This window comes from Ilyonectria robusta (genome assembly GCF_021365365.1).
Source record: "Ilyonectria robusta strain PMI_751 chromosome Unknown BGZ61scaffold_4, whole genome shotgun sequence".
NCBI lineage: Eukaryota > Fungi > Ascomycota > Sordariomycetes > Hypocreales > Nectriaceae > Ilyonectria > Ilyonectria robusta.
The window spans coordinates 705,209-730,970 of record NW_025764438.1 but is presented as its reverse complement, the minus strand read 5'-3'; the positions used below and the strand labels follow the sequence as shown (position 1 = coordinate 730,970).

The following is a 25,762-nucleotide window of genomic DNA, read 5'->3' as shown; positions in this document are numbered from 1 at the left end:
CAGGGAATCACGTTTTTAGACCACGTTTCGATGCATGACGGATGATGGCTGGTGCTTTTCGTTCTTCACGTCTCATGAGAGCCAAGTCGCTGCCATGGAAGGCCTGGGAATGATGGAGATTACCTTCTTCATTTGGACCGCGTTTTGAAATTGCCATGGTTGCTTGCAAGTTCTCATGTTGAGACACGTTGGAGGCGCTGGAGATGTGAAAGGCTCAGCCCGCATTGGCTTGTGGAGGATACAGCCCGGCACCGATATTGTTTGAGATGCCACGATGAAGTTATCAATTGAAGTCGGCCATGGACGGTCTTGTGGCACTTTTTCTGAAGAAAGATTTCGGCTTCTACTCCCGTCGAATGGTCTACGAAAGATAAAAATGGGAACGGGTCTGGCTATTCACCTGTTTGAAGGGCAAAAAGAATGACGGGGACATTGACGCACCAGGTAGTTTTATGCATGTTTCAAGAATGGGTTGATAAACTATCCTATGAATCTTATATTATGGAAACTGCCACGTTGAAGAACCCGACTTTGTGAGTGGTTTTTGATGGTGTGAATTCGCAACACCATGTCCTACGGCCGGCAGTGAGGTGTTGGTCCTCGGCAGAGAAGTGGTCCGTTTTCGTGTTGCTGCCTTTCTGCCTCAGGCAGTAAGACATGCATGTCAACTACGCGCTAGCGAGGAGTCGCTGCAGCTTATGCAGGTAGGCACCTTTTCGCGAGCTTCACTAGGTTCGCAGCCTCGACCCTGACAACCTTGACGTGCGCTTGCGCAGGGCATCCATTGACGACTCTACACATCATCGCACCAGGATATCCGAAGCGCGCATTATGGCTGACTACGATAGGCGACAGTCGGGCGGCTACCACAACCGCAAGAGGAGATATCGAGGTGAGCCTGTCCCTTGCAGCGTCATTCCTGGGGAGAAGATGCGCGTCGTGTACTAACATGATTTCGTTTTTCAGATGACGATGACCACTACGATCGCCGCCACCAGCGAAGGCGAGTAGACTCCGCGCCCCTGCCAGTACGAGTCCGCCGACAGCTCCTCAGCATTGCGGACTCTCCCCTGCGACGATGGAACGAGGAAGTCCAGTCGATCGCCCACATGGTGGCCGACAACTACGAGGATGAAAACCTGCGGAACACCTTCCTTGACCTGTCTATGCAGCTGGCTCTGGAGCAACCCCTGAAGACCCCTTTCGTGGCCGCCGTTTTTCTCGTCATCAACACCCTGAAGCCCGAGCTCATTGACGAGGTCTTGGCAAAGCTGGCCCAGGCGACCGAATCCAAGATCAGCCAGGGCGAGTGGCGGGACGCGAAGCTCTATCTCAAGTTTTTGGCTTGTTTGCAAGCTTGTATGGAGGGCGACGGTCTGTTCCCGGTCCTGGAGGAGCTCTTCAGTCGCGCCGCCGACCTCCAGACGGCTAGCTCTGATGATGTAAGTCATGCGAGGGAGGGCGGATTGAATACTAGGCTGACCATTGTAGACCATCGGAACGGAGCTCGTTAAGATCATTCTCCTTACCATTCCCTACATCATGGTCTCGGCGCCTGGGACATTTCAACAAAAGGCCGCGGACCTGATGGACAAGACCGATATCATCGCGTCCGAACCGCATGCGCTCCAAGCCCTGGTCGACCCCTATCACCCCGAAGGCAAGACGGAGAGCCCTGGAGTGTCTCTCAGCGTGTGCATGCTCCTCCAGAAGCAACTGCAAGCCGAGGCCGCCAACAACTGGGAGCTTTCATGCCTGCCGCGACCTTGGCAGATGCCATTGGAGGATATTGAAGCCCAGGACAAGCTTGCCAATGCCCCGAAGCACGCCCTCCCGGCAATTGCTATCCCTGCTACTGTTGTGGCTGGGTCTCGTCCGCTGTTCCCTGAGATTTACTTGTCTGTCTACTCAGACCAGGAAGTCCCTTCCGTCCCTGCGGTCACAAACGTTGCGGCGTCTCTGATCAGGGATGGCCTCATCGACACTATCAACATTATGAACTTCAACCGAAACGTCACTGCCCGGTACTTGATGGACCTTGATTGCTATTTTGCTGAAGGAACCTTTGTCAAGCGCGCTACTCCTTTCGATGAGCTCCGAAACATCCCGGAAGGACGATCTACCTGGAAGCCCGAGGATGTGGCGGTTGATACCGTCTTCTCACAGCTGTTCCAGCTGCCCACCCCCGAGTGCAAGCTTGTCTACTACCACTCTGTCCTGACAGAGGCCTGCAAGTTGGCGCCGGCGGCCATCGCTCCTAGCCTGGGCAGAGCGATTCGATACCTGTATCGAACCGCCCCCCGGATGGACCTGGAGCTGAGCTATCGCTTTCTTGACTGGTTCTCCCACCATCTTAGCAACTTTGGTTTCACTTGGAAGTGGGCTGAGTGGGCCGAGGACACGCAGCTACCGGACCTTCATCCTTGCAAGTGGTTCCTCCGGGGCGCTTTGGACAAAGAGGTACGGCTCAGTTTTGCACAGAGAATCCAGAAGACTCTTCCTGAGCCTTATCTTCCCTTGGTCGGGCCGGAGAAGGAGAAGGATGTGCCTGACTTCAAGTTTAGCAACCCTGGTAAGTAACTGTTTTTGAGCATGATACGATGAAACAAACCAAGCTAAGCCACGAGACAGATACCCCATTTTCTAAGGAGGGCCAAGAAATTGGAGCTCTTCTGCGACGGAAGGCTCCTGACGAGGAGTTCCAGGCCGTCATTGACAGCATTCAGACCCAGGCTACCGAGCTCGCCCTGGACCCGGTGGTTGCCAGTACGGATGTTTTCATGACAGCTGTTTGCTGGGTTGGCTCCAAGTCGTTGAGCCACGTTCTCGCCTGTATTGACCGCACCAAGGGCCGACTCCTCGATGCAGGCAGTTCGTCCGAGGCTGCCCGAGCCCAGATCATCTCTGCCGTCATGGCCTACTGGCACGCCCACCCTGGCGTTGCCATCTCCATCGTGGAGAAGCTCCTCAACTACTCTATCCTCACACCCTTCTCTGTTGTCGACTGGGCCCTCGTTGCTAGTACGCCCGCCAACGGCACTGACGGCGGCGAGTCCCTCGCCGAGTCTTACATCTTTGAGCTCGTCTCAAACACTGTCGCCAAAGTGACTGGTCGCACGCGCCAGCTCCTCGTCTCCCCGGACGCCGACGAAGAGACTCGGACCAAGGAGGCCAAGGCCACCCGGGACCTTTTCCACGCTATGAACGATGCTTTGGTCAGCTGGGCCGGTGGCAGCAAGGATGAGCTAATGGAAGAGGGCGACGGATCTACCGACCGCGAGGCCTTGATCCGACGATGGGGACAGCGTTGGTTGCGCGTGTTTAAGCGCATGGGCGCCATTGAGGAGGCGTTTGCTTTGGAGGCGGCCAAGGATAAGATGGTCACAGCCGACGTCGAGGAGAAGAACTAGGACACTTCATCTGAGATTTTGTGATTTGAGTTTGTGAGTTGAGGATCAGGTGTACAGTATGGTAGAATGGAAAATGGATTAACCCAAAGGGTCTCGAAATAGGAATTAAATGAATACGAGCTTGCGGTGTTTCTTCTGCCGTATCTCACATGTTGATGGTTTACCTGCTCATAAATCGATAACGCGCCCAGTGGATGGCTTCTACACGCCCAGTTGAGGCGACGAACTTCACCCAATTGTCTTCAGGGACATTGGATGAGAAGAAGATTGGTGATTGATTGATTGATCCCTTTCATACACTATTCATAGCCACTCATCTATACACGTATGGCCCTTCCTAGATGCCCGATGCCCAAGACCGTAGACCAGTTGATTCACCCATTCCGCAGCGGGCTTTAGCTAATGTTATGCCCACTTCATCATAAATTATCCATGCCGAACAACGCCGAGAAAAGTGCAGGGTATCATTTTCCCAAGTGAGAAGTACCGAAAGCTAGAAGAAAATATATTGGGCTCGGTTGAGTCCAGGGAGAAGAATCTGCTCAGACATACAAGTTGCGTTTGATGTGTTGCGGGAGCACAGTGCCATTGGCCTCGATCTGCTCGTCACGCTGGGACCTTTCGCCCATACTCTTGAGCTTGTCGATGAGATGACTGTTCATAAAGTTAGTTTGCCAATTCTATCTGAGACTGGGCGAGGGGGCCTCCGGAACTGGCCGACAAGAGAGCGAAAGCTGCGCCGTGTCGACACTGTCGAGTTGGGCGGGTGGCTGGTGAGTTTTGATGATAATGTGTCCTGAACTGAGGGGGGTTTCGTGACGGCGGTAGTGATAGTAGTAGTAGCAGTGGGAATAAGAATGGCAGTAGAAGGGGGAGGAGGGGGAGAATGTAATTCGACGAGAATGAGAAAAGGGGGAAAGTATGCGTACTTGATGGGTAGTTGACCACGGCTCTCAGACATGGCGAGGCTGACCATCTTTGCTTGCTGTTCATGGACCTTGAAATGATCCCTGATGCGCTGCTGGCATTCCTCCTCATCGCCGCCACGGACGACATAGCCGCAGTCTTCCTCTTCGCAGGTCCAGGTTCCATGGGGGCCATGAGGAACAGTAGAAGGGATCTTGTCGGCTCGGATGAGGATCTTGATCGGTTCTTGATCAGAGAGGTGGGCATCTTCGTCTTCAGGGGCGCTAGTGTTCCCTGCGGCATCCATTTCATCGAAATAGTGAGACTTCTTCGGTCCGGACTCTTCCGACTCTGAATCGTAATCAAGTTCAGAGTGAAGCCGCTTTTTCGATCGGGTGGCCAGGCGAAGGTTTGACTTCTTTCCAGACCGGCGTTCTCTGGGTCCTTTGCCGGCTCGGGACGAGGGTCCAGAATTGGTACTCGACACATCGTCGTCGAGGCCCTGAGAAGCAACACCGCCGAATTGGACAGCTGGTGGTTGTTCTGGGATTTTGGGTGCGCGGGGGGGACGCGTTCCACGAGGGACGAGTCGATATGGGAAGTCCGAGGATTTGATGGCAATTGGCTTGAACTCCCTCTTGGTCGCTTCCTGAAGCCATGAGTAGATCTCATACTTGCTGTACTTGTGCTCGTCAATAGCCTGCAAGAGCTCCTCGGCGTTGTATTGAAGGACCTCCTCCACGGGAATCTTATGGGACCCTGCTCCGCCCTCTCTATAATTAGGGAACTTGTAGAGAAAGTAGATTTTGTTGAGGGTGCTCAGGACAGTCATTCCCTGGCGGGATTTGTCGAGTATTGTATACGCTTGCTCGAGCGCTTTCAAAACGGTTTCGAAAGGTGTCAGGCTGTCATCCCACGGAGTTGGTGTCCCAGGAGCTGGTGATCCAACTGCAGGACTAGTGACGGCAGGACTGGCAACAGCAGGGGTAACATCCGGAGTCTCGACAACAGAGCTTACTCTGGCGGGCTGCGGCCGGGTCGTCTCCACCACAGCTTCATCGTCTTTTTGAGTAGCTGAATGTGACCTTGTTGATCGTTCCCGAGGAGTACTAGTCTTGGCTTCAACTTGAAGCGGAGGTTGGCTGCGTATAACGGCAGGGACAGAGGAGCCAGTGCGAGTCCTCGAAGGTAAGGTGACTGGAGAAGGAACGATCTCGGTAGAGGGAGATCGGGGGAGTTTTGGCGGATTTACCAGTCTCTCGTGGGCCTTTGCTAGGAGATCCTGTGAAGGCAAGGTCAGCGGCCAGAGACACATTTACGAAGTGAGAGGCAACATACCGCATGCTTGTTAGTCAACCACTTGTAGAACAGAGTAGGCCTCCAATCGAACTCAGCCGGGTCTTCTTGAGTGAACTGAGAAATTAAGAAAGGCGCATGCTCCATACATCGCTCGATGACTTCATCTAGAGTGGAACCGTCGCCAACCTTGGCGGCGTACTGAGAGAATGGGTTAGCGCTGGGATCTGAGGGGCATCGGGGCAACATACCTGATGGAATAGTTGGGAGAGTTCAATCATAGGATCAGGGCGCCTACCCTTCTTAGGCTTCTTGGGCTTTTGAGTCTTATAGATATCCATGATGCGATAGTATAGTATGGCAGCCTCGCACATCTTGTTGTAGATGGGGAGGTAGGTAGGCGAAGGGAAGATCTCGTACCAGCCGCCCTTGCCAGAAACCCAGATCAAGGGTTGGCCATCTTCTGCCTCGCCTATTGAGTAGGATATGCTTTGTCGAACCTCGATAGGTACAGATTGTCGGACTCTCATGATGACTACGCATATCAGTTAGAGGGGCGTCATAGCGCGAGGGACTGCGGTGGGCGCACGATGCCGTTTCTGGGAGGGGTCATCGATGATGAGAGTCCCACGGACGATGAAAGGCCCTCTAGTGCCGACATGCAGCGCATTCTCGACGGTATGGCCGTCCTTGTTGAGGATAACGGTGTCTCGGAGCTCGAATATGGGCCAGTTGTTACTGTCGCTCAGCTTGGGGACCGACTTGAGGACGGACGTTTCCTGGCGCCAAAGGATCTGGTTCTCATCTACCGTCTCGACGCTGGACGTGGACGCCCGGCGACTGCGCCCGGTCATGATGAAAGAAGGGGCCTGCGGTAGACCATCGACAGCTGCCAAGGCGCTTTGGGGATTGGTATGACGATCGGGGAGTCGTGGGAGTGGACTGAAGGGTCGAGTGGATGGGGGAGGGAGGCTGCGGCGCAGAGAGCAAGGCGGTTGTAGATCCGAAGCTGGAAGTGTGGCAAGGCGAGATTGAGACAATGGTAATTGGGCGCAGGTCGGTGCTCGAAGGAACTGTTTGCGGAATCACGGTGGTGGTGTTGAAGGTGTTGAAGGTTGGAGAGTCGACTCGGGTGGTTGTGCTTCGCACGCGTTCGCTATGACGACCAACACCACCTAGGCACTGACCACAGGGCAAGTGGCGGGGCATCGCCGGAGCTAGCATGCCCTATAACTACACTGCGTTCAGGCCGGCCTCAGTGGCATCGCAGGCGTGACAGGGCGTCTGTTTAGTGGCCAATGGGGCGCTCTGGACACCGAGTGGACCTGCAAGGCCATGACTGGGGCCGAGAGGCGGGCGATACAATGGCGTTGTGATTTTTTTAGCCTCCCGCCTTTGGCCCTGGGCGCAGAGGCGCTCGCACGCGTGGGAATTGCGATTCTCACATGGAAGTACATTGGCTGATGCGCCGCTTGCACGTTTCGCAGGCAACTCTGAATCCCAAGCCCAGAGCTGCGTTTTTGGAGACATCCAAGGATATTTATGAGCTCGATCAGGTTTGAACATAGCAGAACGGATTATGCAATCTGAGTGCATTTTCAATCAGCAAACCCAGTGCATCAATTCTCTCTATTGTCTGTCGTCCCTCCACAGTCGCAACCTGAATCGAAATCCGCATGTACTTGGTGCCCATACGCGCCGCCATGTGCGAATAGCGGCCACTTTTTTTTTCTGCGAGCCTGCCCACCCAGCGAGTGCGCTCAGCGGAGGCTGTTCTTTGCTCCCGCTCCACCTCCTCGCGTTTCTCGGCCGGTCTCCCAGTCTTTTTTCTTCTTCTTCTCCTTCATCACGACGGGTCGCTCGCATGAAATACCCCTTCAAGCTCAAGATGGCAACGGACCTCGTCCGGGACGGCGTTTTTGGTACGTCGAAGCTTCCTGCGTCTGTCATGATTCCCACCTTGCGGTGTCTGTCAGTCGGCGTCTACCTAATCTGATCCCATTCCTACATCTTTCCCGCTACCGACTTGGACTCGGAAGACTCGATAGACTGACCACCGTGCCAATTTACAGCCATTAACAAGCCCTGTGGCCACAGCTCTGCTCAGGTCATCCGCGAGTGCCAGAAGGTCTTCAACCCCTCCCAGTTCTTCAAGCCATCCATCGACGCCGAGATCGCGAGGCGCATGCAAGAGAACAGCAAAGAATTCAACCGTCGCAAGGCTATCAAGAGGGGTTCCCAAGTCAAGATCGGTCATGGAGGAACCCTCGATCCTCTCGCCACCGGCGTCCTCATCCTTGGCGTCGGCTCTGCGACCAAGCAGCTTAACCAGTTCCTCGAGTGCACCAAGACGTACGAGACAATCGTCCTTTTCGGCGCCAGCACCGACACCTACGATCGTGTCGGCCGCGTCCTGACCAAGCGACCGTACGACCACATCACCCGTGAAAAGGTTGAGAAGGAGCTTGCCAGCATGAAGGGCCCCCAGGTCCAGATCCCGCCCCTCTACTCGGCGCTGAAGATGAACGGAAAGCCGCTGTACGAGTACGCCCGAGAGGGGAAGCCCATCCCCCGTGAGATCGAGGGCCGCAACGTCGAGGTCAAGAGCATTGAGATGATCGAGTGGTACGAACCTGGCAAGCACAACTTCCGATGGCCTACAGAGGAGGCAGAAGCTGCCGAGCGGAACTTGGCTGAGCAAGTCTGGAGGGTCAAGAAGCAGCAGGAGTCCGGCAACAAGAAGCTCAGCCAGGAGGAGAAGGAGGAGGAGGACCAGGCGATAGCAGCACACGAATCGTTTAAGCGCAAGTTCGAGCAGCGCCAGGACGAGCTCATCAAGGATGCGCCCTCGAAGCGATCGCAAAAAGCCAAGAAGCCTGTCTTGATGTCTGGCGCCCTCGGCAAGCTACCAGAAAAGCCTACCTACTCCGAAAAGGGCACGAATCTGGTTCCAGATGCGCCCGACAAGGACACCCCTCCGCCTTGGAGCGACGAGGGCCCTCCCGCCGTCAAGGTGCGACTCACGGTGACGTCGGGTTTCTACATCCGCAGCTTCTGCCACGACCTGGGTGCCAAGCTGGAGTCGGCCGCTCTCATGTCAGAGCTATGCCGTTCGCGACAGAGCGACTTCACCGTCGGCGGAACCAACTGCCTTGAGTTTGAGGATCTCGCTAAGGGCGAGAACGTCTGGGGCCCCAAGGTCGCCGACATGCTGGCCAGGTGGAACGGGGAGCCCACCGGTAAATGGCCCGGCACCTCACCTGCCAGCCCTGCGCCCGCCTCGGACAAGCCGCACATAAAGATCGAGGCTAAGAGCCCCGGATCGCCGAACAAGGGGAAGGACTTTAAGAGCCGTGACCGTAGTCCATCGCGATCTCCTCCCAAGGGCGAGAAGCGACGGCGGTCCGCCTCCCCCGACGGCTCTGGCTCACCACCCCGCAAGGCCGCCGCGCTGGAAGTTAACCAGACTCCCTCAAAGCGCAGCAGCCAGGGCCGATCAGACGACGAGAAGTCTTGGAATGGCTTCGATGATTAAGCGACGAAGGCCGGCATATTCCGCACAAACAACAAAAAAAGGGGGCTTGAGGCGTCGGAGTTGGGAAGTCCGGATTCGGTTCGTTTCTTTTGTCATTATATATCCGCTGGGACCCTGAACGGTCGACCGGATCTTGACGCTGGTGGGTGAAGTCTACTGTAATACGAGGCTATGCGAGTGAGCCAAGGCGAGCGCCTATCTACATACGTGCATCAGGGAAGAGGACTGGACGACTATGTGCTTTGCTTTGCATGCATGAAGCGGGATGGATATTATTTAGACGAAAACCAAAGCAAGCCATGTATTACGTTGGGCGGTTCTATCCATTGCAACCTGAATAAACAAAAGAGACCAAAAAAGCGTCCTGGACACTGGGAATACCTGTAAAATCCATAATGATTCATGCCTTTTGAGAGGCGGTGATGTCGTTTCTTTGCCGTTGCCAACACCAGCGCCAGAGCCGTTTCCATGCATCGAAAACCCAACCAATTCCAACCATATCCCAATATAATACAAACCACCCGGAACCCAACCTGCTTTTGTGTCGTAGACCAGCCTATCCTGTCCCCGTACCATGCATCCATTACCCGCTAGTTCCCAAATCAAAAGACAAGTTGGCGTTGCAAGAAATCAGTCCCTTCATAGAGACGCCTCGGGTGTCAGACGACACTGTACGTGGCTCCGTTCGACGTCCTCACCCCTTCCATTACCGTAGGTTCGCCCGGCTTCTCGACGTGGTCCCACTCCTTGATATTATGTTTCTCCTTTTCGTCTTGGTCGTCCTTATCATTGTTGTGAATAGTTTTGTCGTCTTGCTCTTGCTCGTCTCTGTGCCCCTCACTTTCGTCATCCGAGTATATGGTCTGGATCTCAACCTCCTCCGCCAGCAACAGGCGCACCCTCTCGATACGGGTCATTGCGCCCTCCAATTTTTCCAGCCTACGGCGTTTCTCAGTGTCCCTGCGCTCCAATTCGCCCACGCGCTCTTCGAGTTTTGCTCGCGCGCGGCGTTCCTCAGCCACCATCTCATTGGCCTGCTCGAAAAGGGCAGCGCTTAGCTCCTCGACCTCGCGGCTCGTGGCGGCAACCTGGGTTTCGGCCTCCTTGCGCAGGCCCTGCTCGCGGGTTAGAGCCTCTATCAGGTCCTCGGTGGAGGGCGACGGCGGCGGGATCGGGTTGCTGGTGTTGCGGTGGCCGGGGCGGGCGGAAGTGTCGACGGTGCGCAGATCCGGCGTGGACTTGCGTGGGGAGAGGAGGGCGGAGAGGCGGGAGGTCCCTGACTGGAGGAAGGAGACGCGAGGGTTTGGCGTAGGAGTAGTTGGCGTGGGGGGTTGTGGTTGTAGTTGTTGCTGAGGGTCGAGCTGGTGGTTTTGAGCGAGTTGGGCTCGCAGCTTGGTGAGCTCATCTTCGTAGTCGGCCCAGCGGTCAACGGCGGCAGTGGCCTTTTGGTTGAGGATGTGAACCTGGCCTTCTAAATCGCGGATCTTGGCCTGGGCATCGAGCAGTTCGGCATGGGAGTGGTCGAGCGAAGGGAGGTCGTAGCCGCAGCTCGGGCAGCATGCGGACGATGGCGGCTGTGCGGGGATCGACTGTGTGGCCATGGTCATGACCATTGTCGTTGACATGGCGGGAGCCCGTACAGAGGAGTAGGGGGCGTAGTCGTCTTTCTCAGCGTAGCAATGGACAGTTGTGCGTTTGCGGTGTGGTTGCGAGGGTCAAATGGTCAAATGGGGTCGACAAAGAGCAAAGGGATGGATGACGACGGCGAGGCGAGGCCCGTCTTATTTTGGGAGTGGGTAGGTCAGGTCAGTGACCTGTCGAGGCGGGTGGTGGCTTTGCGACGCCCCGTTACTGTCGCAGCCAGGGTGGCGCGTGCCGCAGGTTATGAATATGTGAGGTGCTTAAGGGAGGCGCGGCATTCGATGATACATGGTATGCGCACTACGAGTATAAGCTGGCCATTACCTTCTATTTCTGGCATTGAGAGTTTTGGTTTCCTGTCGCTGCGCCTTGTATTAAGTAGTAGCCCCTCGGGCGTTTGTCGCTAGTGGGGATGACGATTGACGGACCAAGCCAGCATGTACAGTAGAGTACAGTGGTACACTCCCTAGCACCTGGGTGCCTACCTTAGTACAGTCAGTACCATGCAGCCACAGAATTAGGTATCAACGATCCCCCCCACATTAAGCATCACAGCAAAATCTCTGGAATTGGCGACATGAGACAGGATCCGCTGAAGGGTAATTATGCGACACACGTGGTCATTGAGTCGTAACCGTCTTCTCTCCCTCTATGATATAAGTTAAAGCCAGCTTGGCAAACTGGTCGCTTGTGGTGGTGGTGATGCCTGAGCAAGGATTCTTGGCGGGGTATTGGGGCTGGCCATGATGACCTCCTGTATCTATTTTTGGGGGCAATCTGCGGCAGGAAGAAAATATCCACCCAGTCGCAAAAACAACTGCGCCAGGTAGAGATTCGTCTCCGGTCAGCAATCATAGTGCCACATGATGGATCATGTGTGCTCTTTAATGGAGGTGTCCAGTGCCTCAAAAGCAACAACATGGCATGCTGCAGCGCTCCCTTTCTGCATCAACAGCACCGTCGTCCAACTGCATACCGGCATCAGCGCTATTGCCCAAGCCCAGTCTCAAGCTAAATTACTCTGAGACGTCTTTTAGCCTAGCCCACGGTGGCATTCCAGCGACACCACCAGGAACTGACATAGTGATAGGACAGCAAGCTCAACTGGGCTTGGCAACCTTTCGGGGCTCGCTGATACCCGTCTCCACGTCCTTGTATTCCTTCCAACTCACGGGGACCATATCGTTTCCAGCCTCGCTTATCGCCATAATGACTCCGAGTTCGTTCGAGGCGGTAGAGAGATAGTAGTTGGCCTGGTCACCGAGCGAAATCTAATCACAACGACTCCGGTTAGCTGAGATCCGGCTCGCAAAGAAATGAACCTGTCTTACCACCTGGGCTCGCACGATATCGCCGGGCTTGAATGACTCGTAGATCTTGACCTTGTCCTTCTCCGTCGCCCTTACATCCTGCACACGAATCACGCCCTGCCACTCGGTCTGCAAGACAGTCTCGCCGACCTGCTGGATGACGACGATCGCCTGGCGGGGCATGAGGCGCACGACGCGCGCAAGGACGATGTTATCGACGTCGGGGAGGATCTCGTGCTTGCTACCATGTCGGGAGACGGAGATGGTGGCAAGTTCTTCAACGGTCGGAGCGGTGATCTTGTTCAGACGCTTGGCGGGGCCGGGAGCCTTGGCTGGCGGGATGATGGTAACGCGACCCATGAGGGAGGACACGACATTGCCCTCGAAGATGTGAGTGCCGGCGCCAGGGGCGAACCTGGAGGTCGGGCCCAGGACCTTGCCAGGCAAGGCGGTGGACGGGATGTCGTCGATAGCTGCCATGGTGTTTTGGGTCGAGGTGTATGCGGATGGCCTTCGGAGGTAATTCAGCACCCGGTCTCCGAGAGCAACAGCCAAGGTGCTCAAAGAGGCAATGGAGAACGAGCAAGGAATTGCTGCGCAATGCTATGCGCTATTGGGCAACACTCAACACTGGTCGATTGGTTGTTGGTCATGGGACGTGGGACAGAGGCGGGATACGGCCCTGCAAGCTCAGCGCAAAAGCTCTGTCGGCCGGTGGGTGTGAGAGTGGAGCCGGAAAGTGGGAGCCGGGGCCCGGCACGTGACGCCGCCGAATCTCTTAAGTCCTTGCCGACTAACTCCGTCTACGGATGAGTATCTGACAGCCTCCACGTGCCGATTCGGAGCCGAACCGAAAATTACCTTCGCCGTCGCATACGCTTCCACAACAACCCCTGTACCCATGCCGGCCGTCGTATTTATGATGAGTGGGCGGGAGGTGGGCTGTCAGCAGAAAGCTCTGGCAGAGTCGGCAGCGAATTGCCTAGCGGCGTATTTTCATTACGGGCTAACCAGCTGAGCTGAGTTGAGCTGGAGTCGGTCGTCGGAGTATTCAGAGACCGAAGAAACGGCGGCTGGACCAACGCCTCCTCATTCCCGGACGGTTGATGAGGTTGCTTATACTTTTCCTCCGGAGCGGGACTCGGGTAGTGGTCGATCTCGGACAGATGTGTAATGCAAGGATCTGGGTGTTACCTGGACCGTGTCGAGTCTCGACACCCACCGAGCAGTCATTGCAACCGACGACATGGAAGCCGGGACGATAGTGCAATAACAAGGGGAAAAAAAAGAGAAGTGTTACAAGGCCGACTTCCGAATGGGACACCAAAACGGAGAGGGGCCGGCGAGAGTTGAAGTAGATCCCCCGCACAAATTCGTCACAAACGATTGGATCTCTCTTGACGTCACGTCGACAGAACCGAACCGGCCAACCATGGCCCTGGCCATATTACGCGGAGGCGTGTGCCTTATCGAGCAGAGACACTCCACACGGCCTCGGCCAAGACCAATGTGGGCTAATCAGAACTTACCTAGTTGCCTGTTTCCCCCTAGGTGCCCCGGAAAAAATATTGGCAGGCTCTTCTTTACGAATTACGCGGATACAGGAGGCAAGCCAGCCGACCGGCGGAAGCGGCTTTGGCCTGGGTCTGGATAGCTCCCGAGTGCGAGGTTGTCCGAAGTCCGAGCTGTTGCTGCCTTGTGCTGCGAGGCCTGGCGTTGCATGGCATGTCGATGGGTTGGTTGCAGCTCGGCAGCTCGGGTTTATGACTCCCACGCACTTTCACTCATTCTGCCACTCTACCTCTCTACTTTTTGGTTCCCGCCCTTTCGTTTGTTCTCAGTATGGGCGGTCTTGTTTTCCTGTCTTGGTTACTGGGAAATTGCGACTAATCGGGGGAAAATATCCTTCAGCGCCACCCCTGGCGTTTCGTCATCATCACCGCTCTCGTCAACCATCGCCATGTTGCAGTTTATGAACTCCGCTTGGCCACCTGGCCGGCAGCGGACTCTTTCACTAGTTGCCGCCTCCCGCATCTCGAATACCGTCCCAGAGAGTCGTCTGCTTTGTAATCCGACGCCTCCTCAGTTTAAGTGCATCTCCAGTACCCACCCACTCAATCCTTCCACCCACACCCACACGCCCCTCAACAATACCGGTCGATTTTCCTTGTTCTGTTCCGAACCCCGTCCCATTGCCTTCTGGGGTTCTTCTGGTCATAACTTCTGGTGGCACCACGGTCAACCATAACCCAATCCTTACAACCACAGCCCTGTTCTCCTTTTTGACCCGGTCACCTGTTCTGGTGCCGCTTTTGATTGTTTCCAATCCCCTTGACCTGAGGATTAAGACTTAATGCCAAGCTCCGCGAGGACGACATCATCTTGCTGCTAAGAGCCCACCCGACACAGTCCTGAAATAGAGACACTGCCCACTCATACATATTGAACTTGCCAAGAACCCCCGTTCTAGCTCCTCCGGGGAAACCTCCGGGGAAACTATCCCTTGGCGACATCCCGTCCTGGTCTATTTGTGCTGCAGAACCCGGTTTAACACCGGAATGGTAGTGCTGGGGCTCTAGACCGAGTTCTCATTCGCACGACGCAACAACCAGCCTCTCCTTCCTTAAGCCAGCCATGTCAGACCCTTTGGGAAAGGAACTAAACGCGCCTGATGTTCAGGCTGCTGCGATCCAACCCACTAACACGGACCGCTTAACCGACTCAGATGAGGACCGTGTCGAGAAGACCGATGAGAAGGACGGTGACAACATCAGTCATATTAAAGACGATGATGACGAGGACGAACATAAAGGCCCCGAATTGAGGGTTACGAGGACCTCCGCCTCTGCTGCAACTACAGCTACACATGCCACAACACTGGCCCCGGCTCCTGAAAAGAAGCCATGGCACAAGAATCTGAACCCTTTCCGCTGGGGCCCTCCACCTCCAGTTCCCAAGGAGAAGATTACCAGCAGAGAGTACGAAGCTGGATTCTTCAGTCTGCTGACATTCCAATGGATGGCGCCACTAATGACGGTAAGTTGTCCATATCATTTTGTGGCTGTTATGCGCGACCCATAATCACCATCCGTTACCTGTGCAGTCTTCGTTGCAACAAGTTGGCTAACCCTCAATAGAGTGGATACAGGCGTTCGCTGGAAGAAAATGACCTTTGGACGGTGAACCCAGATAGGGCCGCTGGACCACTGACCGCTAACCTCAAGGCTTCGTTCAAGAGGCGTGTCGATAGGGGCGACAAGTACCCGCTTCTATGGGCAATGCACGAGACCTTCAAGTTTGGAATTTGGCTCGGCGGCATTTGCGCACTCTTTACAAATATCATCCAGGTCATCAGCCCCTTCACCCTGAGATATCTCATCCAGTTTGCCGCCGATGCCTGGGAGGCGAACCGGACCGGAGGACCGGCTCCTCACATCGGTCGTGGTGTTGGCCTGGCGATTGGTATCACCCTAATGCAGATGGCCCAGAGTTTGGGTACGAACCACTTCATCTACCAAGGTATGATGGTTGGTGGCCAGTTCCGAGGTGTCTTGATTGGGCTCATCTACGAGAAGTCGATGCATATCTCTGGGCGAGCTAAGGCCGGCGGTGTCAAACCAACAATGCCGGCAGAGACAGGAGCGGAAGAAGAGAAGGCATCTGACAAGGAGAATTCGAAAAAGGGCAAGGGGAAGCCGAGTCCGGATGCCCATGATGGTACCGGTTGGGGTAATGGCCGAATCGTGAACCTCATGAGTGTCGACACATACCGTATCGACCAGGCCTCCGCTCTATTCCACATGACTTGGACCTCGCCGGTCCTCGTCCTTGTCACTCTCGCTCTTCTTCTTGTCAACATCACCTACAGCGCCCTTGCTGGTTTTGGTCTTCTGGTTGTCGGCATGCCCTTCCTGACCAAGGCTATCCGCAGTCTCTTCCATCGCCGTCGAGATATTAACAAAATCACTGATGACCGCGTTTCACTCACACAGGAGATTTTGCAGTCGGTCCGCTTTGTCAAGTACTTTGGATGGGAGAAGGCTTTCCTTCAGCGCCTGGGTGATTACCGCGGCAGAGAGATCTACGCTATCCAGGTTCTGCTGGCCATCCGAAACGCTCTCAACGCTGTGAGCATGTCGCTGCCCATCTTCGCATCCATGCTGTCGTTCATCGCATACTCCCTGACCCACCATGGTCTCTCCCCCGCCGAAGTCTTCTCGTCTCTCGCCTTGTTCAACGGCTTGCGAATCCCTCTGAACCTGCTTCCCCTCGTTCTTGGCCAGGTGGTTGACGCCTGGTCTTCATTGAAGCGCATTGAAGAATTCCTCCTCGAGGAAGAGATGGTTGAAGAGATGACTATTGAATCGAAGGGCGAGGATGCTATTCGGCTGGAGAATGCCTCCTTCACTTGGGAAAGGACACCGACCACTGAGGCCGAAAAGCCAGCTGGAGACAAGGGAAAGAAGTCGAAGAAGGAAAAGCACGCGGCACCCCCTGCGGCTGATGCCGCAGTTGAAGATACCGCCAGCACCCTCGTCGAAGAGCGAGAGCCCTTCAAACTGCATGATCTAAGCATGAGCGTGAAACGGAACGAACTGGTTGCTGTCATCGGTTCAGTGGGCAGCGGCAAGAGTTCTCTCCTCTCTGCCCTCGCTGGTGATATGCGAAAGACCGACGGCGATGTGGTGTTTGGCGCTTCTCGAGCTTTCTGTCCCCAATACGCTTGGATCCAGAACACGACACTCCAGAACAACATCACTTTTGGCAAGGGTATGAATAAGAGCTGGTACAAGGAGGTTGTGCGAGCGTAAGTATAACTGATTTCAGCCTCTAGATCTATTGAGCTAACATTTAATAGTTGTGCCCTCCAAGCCGATCTTGACATGCTTCCCAACGGCGACCAGACGGAAATTGGCGAGCGCGGTATCACCATCTCAGGCGGTCAGAAGCAGCGCCTTAACATTGCGCGAGCCATCTATTTCGACGCTGACATCGTCCTCATGGACGACCCCCTCAGCGCTGTCGATGCCCATGTCGGCCGGCACATCTTCGACAACGCCATCCTCGGTCTCCTCAAGGACAAGTGCCGTATCCTCGCTACTCATCAGCTTTGGGTGCTCAATCGCTGCGACCGCATTGTCTGGATGGAGGGCGGCAAGATCCAGGCCATCGACACCTTTAATAACCTCATGCGCGAGCATCGCGGCTTCCAGGCCCTGATGGAGACGACCGCTGTGGAGGATAGGAGTGAGGATGAAAAGAAGCCCGATGAAGTGAAGCCCGAAGACGACAAGGAGAAGAAGAAGAAGAATAAGAAGGGTGCCGCCCTCATGCAGCAGGAGGAGCGAGCCCAGTCCAGCGTTCCGTGGTCAGTCTACTTGGCATACATCGGCGCCTCGGGATCTCTGCTCAACGCTCCCCTGGTTGTCTTCATTCTCCTCCTCTCTCAGGGCGCGAACATCATGACGAGTCTGTGGCTCTCCTACTGGACCTCTGACAAGTACGGCCTCTCGACAGGCACGTACATTGGCATCTACGCGTCACTCGGTGTCGCCCAGGCTATCCTCATGTTCATATTCTCCGTGATGCTGTCCATCCTCGGCACCAACTCGAGTAAGTACATGCTCCAGCAAGCTGTCACCCGCGTGCTTCGAGCGCCCATGGCCTTCTTCGACACGACGCCCCTGGGCCGCATCACCAACCGCTTCTCGCGCGACGTCGATGTCATGGACAACAACTTGACGGATGCCATCCGCATGTTCTTTCTCACTATGGCAATGATCACCTCCGTCTTCATCCTCATCATCGCCTACTTCTACTACTTCGCCATCGCCCTCGTCCCGCTCTACATCCTCTTCGTCCTCGCCGCCTCGTACTACCGCGCCTCCGCCCGCGAGGTCAAGCGCTACGAGTCAATCCTCCGCTCCCACGTCTTCGCCAAGTTCGGTGAGGGCCTAAGTGGCGTGGCCTCGATCCGCGCGTACGGACTGCAGGACCGCTTCATTAAGGAGCTGCGCGTGGCCATTGACGACATGAACAGCGCCTACTACATCACGTTTGCCAACCAGCGGTGGCTGTCTATTCGCATCGACATTATCGGCGTGTTGTTGGTCTTTACCGTCGCTATTCTCGTTGTCACATCCCGCTTCTCCATCAACCCGTCCATCGGCGGCCTCGTCCTCAGTTACATCCTGTCCATTGTCGGCATGATGCAGTTCTCAGTGCGTCAACTCGCCGAAGTTGAAAACGCCATGAACGCCGTCGAGCGTCTCTACTACTACGGTACTGAGATCGAGGAGGAGGCCCCTGAGCATACCGTCGAAGTGCGCAAATCTTGGCCCGAAAAGGGCGAGATCATCTTTGACAATGTCGAGATGCGCTACCGGGCAAACCTCCCGCTTGTCCTCCAGGGCCTGTCGATGCACGTCCAGGGCGGCGAGCGCATTGGTATTGTCGGCCGTACTGGTGCGGGCAAGAGTTCCATCATGAGCACGCTGTTCCGCCTGGTCGAGATCTCAGGGGGCCGCATCACCATCGATGGGCTTGACATCTCTACCCTTGGCCTGCACGACTTACGCTCGCGCCTATCCATTATCCCACAGGATCCGACGCTCTTCCGCGGTACTGTCCGCAGCAACCTGGATCCCTTCCAGGAGCACACTGACCTGGCACTGTGGTCCGCCCTGCGCCAGGCCGATCTCGTCTCTCCAGACGCAAGCGAGTCGCCCAGTGAGGCGCGTCGTCAAGACCCCTCGCGCATCCACCTCGACAGCGTCGTAGAAGAAGACGGTCTCAACTTCTCCCTCGGCCAGCGCCAGCTCATGGCTCTGGCGCGTGCCCTGGTGCGTGGCTCGCAGATCATCGTCTGTGACGAAGCGACGTCATCTGTCGACATGGAAACCGACGACAAGATCCAGGCGACCATTGCGACGGGCTTCCGCGGCAAGACGTTGCTATGCATTGCTCATCGGCTGCGTACCATCATCGGGTACGACCGCATCTGCGTTATGGATGCGGGTACCATCGCCGAGCTCGACACGCCGCTCGAGCTGTGGAAGAAGGGCGGCATTTTCAGGAGCATGTGTGATCGTAGCGGCATCCGTGCCGAGGATATCCATGGCGCCAGGGAGGAGTTGGCTGGACTGGATGGTGGAGAGGGTAGTCAATCATGATGAACATCTCAATCATGATTAACATCAGCAACAAAATTATGATGGTAAACATCTAGAATTGAACAAAGTCGACATGGAGGGGGGAAAAATAGAACTTATACCCTTTGAGTATTGCTCCTCGAAGGCACACTCATTACTATTTGCGAGCAGAAGACGTATCCTATATCAGTTACTGATTATAATGTCCCTTCTATTGTGGATTTTTTATTTACATTTATTCTCCGATTTTTGAACCAGTCCTTTCTCTTGTGAACACTACAGATTCCCCCATAATTTTTTTACACACGAAAGGGCGAAGTGGTGTGGTTATGAATGTGAGAAGAGCAGCCCTCTGCCTTTTCATGCAGTGGTCGCTCGTCCATGTCCAACACCATGCTTGCGCTAACTCGGGGTTGACTTTAAGTGTCATATGCTGTCTTACATTCATCATACCTCACCATTTGCCATGAGTCGATGCGTTGCTGCGGTAAATCACTGTGGCTGGTAATGTTTGTAATGAATATCTCATATTTAAGCCATAAATAAGTATGTACGACTCGAACCAAAAAGCCTTCCACGGATAGACCAAGCACCTGACCACCAGCCAGTCGGATCCAACTCCTTTCCTCGTCTAAGAGCCGCTATACAACACAACGAGCGTCGTGGCACTGCTGACCGCAGCAAGTTGCCCTCGCGAGGAACCGCTTCCTCCGCTGACAACAAAGTTGCACAAGAAAACCCCGCTGGAATCCCAGGTACCAGCACATTAAAAAGTCCCTAGGGTGAAGAAGAAAATATTACTCCCATGTGCTCGATGAGAACAAGAAAACACAGAGTATCCACAAGTCGTTCCCTGAAAATGCCGATCCTTGACGCCGTATATTGAACCAATGGATGAACCCTTCCCAAAAACCGATTTTGGTGACCGAGGACAATGGTGTGAAAACAGTCGGTCGCATACTGCCCACCGTCGGCATGCAACTGCACTTCAGAACCGGTTCTGTTGGCCGGGGGAGTTGTTGCCGTATGACGAATGTCTCGAGGTGGGCATTTGTGGCGGAGGGAGTGCTGATGGGTCGTCGGCTAGCAAGTCATCGAGGAACGCACTGGGGGCTCGCTGACTCGGGGGTCGGTTCAGCGAGGTGTTGCTCATGTCACGTCGGGTGTTGAAAGCAGGCGAGTCGGGAGGGGACGGGTTCAATGTGTGGCGTGAGGGATTCGCGTAGCCACGAGAATCGGGGCGAAGGTTGGTTAGACTAATAGAGTGGTCTGGGTTGGCGCCAGGAGAGCTTGTGCCAGCCGCATAGAAGCCTGATGGCAGGAAAGTCGAAGCCCGGTTACCTGCAGCATTACCAGAAGCAGCAGCGGTGGGCGAGAAGAACAAGTTGGATGCGCTGGGGGTTGATGAGAGAATAGGACCGCGGGTGGTTCGGCGGACGCCGCGGCCAGCAGAGATGGACATATTGGAACCATTGTCGGTATACTTGTAGAAGGGCGCAGGAGGAGCGGGAAAGCCAACCTTGGTGTTGGCATCGTGCTGGGCCTTAGCAGCTCGTTCCACGGAGCGGTGGAGAAGGACTCCGACAATGACGCGCCATAGTAGAATTGCAATACCGAAGGCGCCGAGGATGGCACCCACTGCAATGAAAACAGTTCCGTCGGGAGCACTGGAGTGTTGCATGAAAGGGGCGTTGCTGGTGGGTGGTACAGACGGCGCCGGGTAGGTGGGAATTGACGTGACCCTGGTCAATGTGGGCATGCCAGTGACGGCAGCGTCAGTGGAAGATGCTATCGTGGAAATCTTTGTCGCAAGGTCGGTGGCAGTGGAGTCGTTCCCGGTGGTGGAACTGGCCGCCTCCTCCGTAGAGGTCGACTTTGTATCCTCAGTGGTGGTAGTCTGCTCATCCTTCTGAGTCGAAGAAGCGGATTCCTTGTTTGTGGTCGACTCCTTGGCGCTGGATGAGTTTTGTTTATCGGTGGTCTTGGAGTCGGCCTGGGTGCTGGCATCAGAATTCGTTGCACTGTCGCTGTTGCTGTCTGACTGGGCATAGGCGACGGATCCGAATAGGGACAGGGATGCGAGGCTGGAGAGCAGCAGCTCAGGCCGGGGAAGAAAGTTGGCTGGTCGCATGGTGGCGGATGGCTATGTTGTCGATTCGCTAAGAATGTTCAAGACGAATAATTCGACAGAAGAAACTGGTCAGATAGGAAGTTCGACTCGTGTTCGGACGTCGAGTCAATGCGAGAGGCGTCGAGGGGTGTCGAGAGGAATGCCAAAGGGCGGATACGGGAGAGACAACAGGCGGTCCTCCTTTTGGATTGGTCGAGCGAGGGCGGGTCGAGGGTGAAAATCAAGGCTGAACAGCGAGGGACACGGAGTGTTTGAGGGACGTCGATGATGGATGAATCGCGCCAGAACCCTTTACAGGGGGTTAAGTCGAGTCAAGAGTCGAGAGTCGCGAGTCGCGAGAGTGAAGCGAGAGAGAAGCGAGAGAGAAAAGGCTACTACAGAAAGAATAGCCAATAGTGTTGGGGGGTTCCTTGCCAAAAGAAGAAGAAAAAAAGGAAGAAAAGAACGTGATGGGCAGAGCAGGACACAGCGTAACCAGCGAATGGGTGATACGCCTACCAGTACCGCAGAAACATAATCCGGGGCGAAGTCTGATGGGAGATGAAATTGGGCGGTAGAGAATGGAGGAGAGCAAAGGAAAACGGGGTCGCACGACAGACAGCGACGCACGCCCACGCACACCACGCTCACGCACCTGCCCAGTCACGCACAGCCCCATTCGGCTGGTGCGTGTCTCCTTCCCTGCGTCTTGCGTGCGCCTTCCCACACTCGCTAGAGCCGCTACCCTGGCTGGCAGGACCCAGGATCCAGTCTGAAGGAAAAATAGGAGTAGCACGAGCGCCCCGCAGTCCTAACAGGACTAGCGCGGCTGCCGCTCTACGGCCCCTGCGGATGCGACCCTGTCCCTCATTCGCCAGCTCCTCCGCACTCCCGTGTCTGCCGCAAATCGAGCCAATTTCCAGCGCCCCTCGCAGCAGGTCCGCCCGTCTCTTACCCTTCTAAGCCGCCTCGTTTTGCGCCGCCCAGCGCTATTTCTGTGCTGCTGTCGAGAACTTGGGTCGCCCCCAATCCCCCCTGGCGTCCAAGCCGCCATTTACGCGCCACCCCAGTCGGGTACGACATGCGGGTTAAAGCAGCCAGAACTGTGGACTGCTCGCTATTTTGGGGTGCAGCACTGCAGTTCAGCTCTATTCCAGCGTTGCCGTAAGGGCACAGTGCAAAGAGAGTGGAATTTCTGCACGTCTGCCCTAAGTGTGGCGGCGGGACGGGAGACGGGTTGTTGATGGTTGCCGTGGAAAAGTTTGCGACGTTGGATTCTTGGAATGTCACCGTATGTAGGTACAGTGTGCACATACATTGGACGGCTGCGCACTCGCCGCTCTAGGCTGCTGCAGCGCTGCAGACTGCTGCAGGCTGCGCAATCCATGAGCTCATTTATTGGTGGGTGGGTATTCCGCGGGTTCGTTCACTTGACGACGATGATGATGGCTGCAGGCAGTGTAAGTAAACACCATCGGCCCAACCAACAAGCGAAGAGAGGGTCGGAGAAGGTCGCCTCAATTGTTTTGATGCGGAGCCATTTCTCTCTCTGATACGCCTAGACACGCATATTCGCACGTTGCTAGCCGAGTGGCTTTTTCTGCGACATTTCGTCTCCGTTCATGCTTTACTACCGTTGTTGCTGCCGCCGGGTATGTACTGCATCATGCAGACAGCCGTTGATCCAGCATGAATACTGCCGTGGACGAGATGTGGGAAACATGCTCAACAGGTTTGACTTTCGACAGGCACGCCACATCCCAGCAATTCCAGGCATGTCGCTCTCGCTCTCGCACCCAACAGTGCGGACACGATGGGACCCCCCGCGTTGTACACCCTTCCTGTACGGCCGGCGCTGGGCCGCTTTGATAGATTTCAGGGTCCCGTTCGTTTAGGACGATCCTTTTCGCCTCCTTCCAAAGCTCACTGGCCAGCGGGGCGACATGGCTCGTTCCTCATCCACTGGCCGTTTAACATGTTCCAGTTGTTATTTCTTGTTCTCTTAGTTGCTGCATGCCGAAGGTCCTAGACGACTGGACCCACGTTGTGCAAGCATGGACCATGTTTTGCTACACGGGCAATTGCATCACTCCGACCCTGCGTTTTGCGGTCGCTGCGGCAGTGGGGCCAAGTACCAAGTATCGCATCGAATATGCACGTGACCATCTCGGTGCCAAGCCATCCGACCTCCGTCGTGAGCCGCCCAGCCTCGTCATCATGAGCTTCTGAGCTGCCTCATCCTCCGAACCTACGTCAGGTGCCTAATTCGACGCCCGCCCTTTTATCCTCGCGCATCTCTGAACAACCTCGTCATCCTCCGACATATTGTAGACCAACGAGCCCGACGATCCCGACACCCATTCTCGTACACGACAGCATGGAGGAGGAGCGTCTCTGGAAGTTCAGACGGCCCGAGTGGCTGAACAGCATCTGGGCCCGCAACGCCGGTGTCTACGGCGCCGGAGCTCTGGTAAGTCGCCAATCCCGGGTTGCGCCCCCAATAGCCATCGATATCAGCGGCCTCCTTGCTTCGCAATGGACATACTGGCCGTCACGGTCAGCGGCTCCCTCGCTTCGCAATGGACACACTGGCCATCACGGCACTGAGCGCATTCCATCGTTCTCGGCGCAACTGGCTAACCCGATCGCTGCACGCAGTTCTCCATCGCCTTTTACGTCATGCTCGACTCCGCCGTCTGGTCCAAGTCTGCCAACAACGGCTCTGATGTCCATGTCAAGTTTGTTGACTGGCTGCCCTTCATTTTCTCCAGCCTGGGCATGCTCATCATCAACTCGGTCGAGAAGCAGCGCCTCAGCGCGGACTCGTTCAGCTACAGTGGGTCTGGTGTCGCGTGGAAGGCTCGCGTGGTACTGTTCCTGGGCTTTGCGGCCCTCGCTGGTGGCATGGCTGGAGGCGTCACTGTCTTCGTCCTCAAGTTTGTCGTCCCTAGCGTGGCTATGCCTGCTTTGAGCATGGGCATTGAGAACGTCGTGAGCAATGCCTTGGTTGGCCTGAGGTGAGTTTAAATCCGCTTTCTCCTCTAAATCTGGAGATAAATTTGCTAACACGACTCAGCTCCGTCGTCCTTTGGGTTAGCCAGAACATGGAGGACGAGTATGCTTACAACCTCTCCCTGTAAATCCCAACTAAGGTCACCAGGGAGGGAGATTGAAACAGGATGGGCCAAATTCCACCCGCATTTCAAGGGTCCGAATGGGGTCTGAAGGCGATATTGCGTGTACAATAGTGGCAGGCAATCATAACTGCAGGGCGTTGGATGAGCCACAGAGATCAAGACTCCAGGTGTCATGGAGAAATGACAGTCAGAACCTAGTCTCGCTAGCCTCGATTTGAAGGCTCGGGTTGTTCTACAAGATGTCATTTTGAACGGCGATGGGACTCTAAAGTGTGATTTTGTGATTTAGCGTAATTGATAGGCAAATGCATTTGTACTTGCAGATTTACGTTGATGTCCATGCGACATGCTAAATGAGAAGCGCCATCTACAAGTGCTTGCTAAGATCACGAACGTCAAGGTTCGATATTCAGAACCAGAATGGGAGAAAGAATAGCGCTTAGGAACTAGTAACGCGTATCTCGATTTTAGACGCAGTCACAAGTGTGGCAATGTTGCATCTGTCATGTTATCCAAGGCCATCACCGGCGGCTAACGTCACACCTCATAGTCCCTGTCGCGTCCCCACCAAAGTCAACACAACCCACTTCAACCTACTCATCTCAACCCCCATCTTCAAACCTCACACACGACCTCCTATGAAACCCCTCTTCCATTCCTCTCTCAGATAAAAATTGCACTAATGGCTGACCGCTCTCGCACAACCACCAACGGCGGCGTCTCTCGCAGCCGCAACGGCACCTCGGCCAGCGTCCGTCGCAACCTCTTCCAGAGCCAGTTGACCCGGCGACCTACCGCCAGCTCGTCTGCCTCGACCGAGACGCTGCACCTCGACGTCGACGTGCTCTCCGACACGTCTGAAATTGTCGTTCGCGACAAGCATGGCGAGATTGAGCTTGGCGACCCGCCAACGCCAGTGCTCGAGGATGAGGACGAGGTGCCGCTGGATCATCGCCAAGAGAGTGAGAGTATGCGCCCCCAGTTTCTATGTGTGTATGCCGGCTTGCGACTAGAAATGCTCATTGTTTGATAGAGGAGAGACAACGCTTGGCTGAAGCCGTGAAGCATCATCAGATTAACCAAAGCACTGTTCCTGAGCAGCCCGAAGGTGTGTCCTCACAGCCTCGCTCATGAGTAAGCAAACATCGGTCACTAATACGCAATCACAGAACTCCTCGAAGCTGTCAGGGCAAGTCTTAGAGCCAAAGTCGCGGCTTTGGCCGAGGATAACTGGATGTTCGAACCAGAAGAACAGCCCCGTGGTTA

The 25,762-nt window shown here is 55.3% G+C and overlaps 9 protein-coding genes across 9 annotated transcripts; 5 read left to right on the top strand and 4 right to left on the bottom strand.

Annotated features, from left to right (window-relative positions):
- Positions 1-831: 831 nt before the first annotated feature.
- Positions 832-3,410, top strand: BGZ61DRAFT_528775 (MIF4G like-domain-containing protein; the record flags this gene model as incomplete). Its single annotated transcript, XM_046253305.1, has 4 exons — positions 832-892; positions 967-1,442; positions 1,492-2,572; positions 2,632-3,410. 4 exons carry the CDS (start codon positions 832-834, stop codon positions 3,408-3,410), a joined length of 2,397 nt encoding a protein of 798 aa, XP_046108280.1.
- Positions 3,411-3,952: 542 nt separating this feature from the next.
- Positions 3,953-6,779, bottom strand: BGZ61DRAFT_585319 (uncharacterized protein; the record flags this gene model as incomplete). The annotated part of the gene is made up of 5 exons (XM_046256397.1): positions 6,202-6,779; positions 5,864-6,147; positions 5,655-5,813; positions 4,124-5,598; positions 3,953-4,064 (listed from the first exon to the last, which is right to left on the bottom strand). Exons 1-5 carry the CDS (start codon positions 6,464-6,466, stop codon positions 3,953-3,955), a joined length of 2,295 nt encoding a protein of 764 aa, XP_046108279.1. The 5' UTR covers positions 6,467-6,779.
- A 721-nt stretch (positions 6,780-7,500) lies between these two features.
- BGZ61DRAFT_474168 (trub family pseudouridylate synthase-containing protein) lies at positions 7,501-9,147 on the top strand (the record flags this gene model as incomplete). Its single annotated transcript, XM_046248548.1, has 2 exons — positions 7,501-7,534; positions 7,685-9,147. The coding sequence occupies 2 exons, from the start codon at positions 7,501-7,503 to the stop codon at positions 9,145-9,147; spliced, it is 1,497 nt and encodes a 498-aa protein (XP_046108278.1).
- Positions 9,148-9,806: 659 nt separating this feature from the next.
- BGZ61DRAFT_528772 (uncharacterized protein) lies at positions 9,807-10,772 on the bottom strand (the record flags this gene model as incomplete). The annotated part of the gene is made up of 1 exon (XM_046253304.1): positions 9,807-10,772. The coding sequence occupies one exon, from the start codon at positions 10,770-10,772 to the stop codon at positions 9,807-9,809; it is 966 nt and encodes a 321-aa protein (XP_046108277.1).
- A 1,116-nt stretch (positions 10,773-11,888) lies between these two features.
- Positions 11,889-12,578, bottom strand: BGZ61DRAFT_528771 (uncharacterized protein; the record flags this gene model as incomplete). The annotated part of the gene is made up of 2 exons (XM_046253303.1): positions 11,889-12,059; positions 12,120-12,578. The coding sequence occupies 2 exons, from the start codon at positions 12,576-12,578 to the stop codon at positions 11,889-11,891; spliced, it is 630 nt and encodes a 209-aa protein (XP_046108276.1).
- A 2,014-nt stretch (positions 12,579-14,592) lies between these two features.
- Positions 14,593-19,377, top strand: BGZ61DRAFT_160438 (P-loop containing nucleoside triphosphate hydrolase protein). Its single transcript, XM_046237462.1, has 3 exons — positions 14,593-15,134; positions 15,236-16,905; positions 16,957-19,377. The coding sequence occupies exons 1-3, from the start codon at positions 14,733-14,735 to the stop codon at positions 19,268-19,270; spliced, it is 4,386 nt and encodes a 1,461-aa protein (XP_046108275.1). The 5' UTR covers positions 14,593-14,732; the 3' UTR covers positions 19,271-19,377.
- A 592-nt stretch (positions 19,378-19,969) lies between these two features.
- On the bottom strand, positions 19,970-21,650 carry BGZ61DRAFT_160440 (uncharacterized protein). Its single transcript, XM_046237463.1, has one exon. The coding sequence runs from the start codon at positions 21,378-21,380 to the stop codon at positions 20,238-20,240; it is 1,143 nt and encodes a 380-aa protein (XP_046108274.1). The 5' UTR covers positions 21,381-21,650; the 3' UTR covers positions 19,970-20,237.
- Positions 21,651-23,485: 1,835 nt separating this feature from the next.
- BGZ61DRAFT_444655 (uncharacterized protein) lies at positions 23,486-24,456 on the top strand (the record flags this gene model as incomplete). The annotated part of the gene is made up of 2 exons (XM_046244989.1): positions 23,486-23,829; positions 24,018-24,456. Coding segments are annotated over exons 1-2 (451 nt in total), but the record flags the coding sequence as incomplete, so codon positions are not given.
- Positions 24,457-25,036: 580 nt separating this feature from the next.
- On the top strand, positions 25,037-25,688 carry BGZ61DRAFT_160419 (uncharacterized protein). The gene has a single exon (XM_046237461.1). The coding sequence runs from the start codon at positions 25,179-25,181 to the stop codon at positions 25,524-25,526; it is 348 nt and encodes a 115-aa protein (XP_046108272.1). The 5' UTR covers positions 25,037-25,178; the 3' UTR covers positions 25,527-25,688.
- Positions 25,689-25,762: the final 74 nt, after the last annotated feature.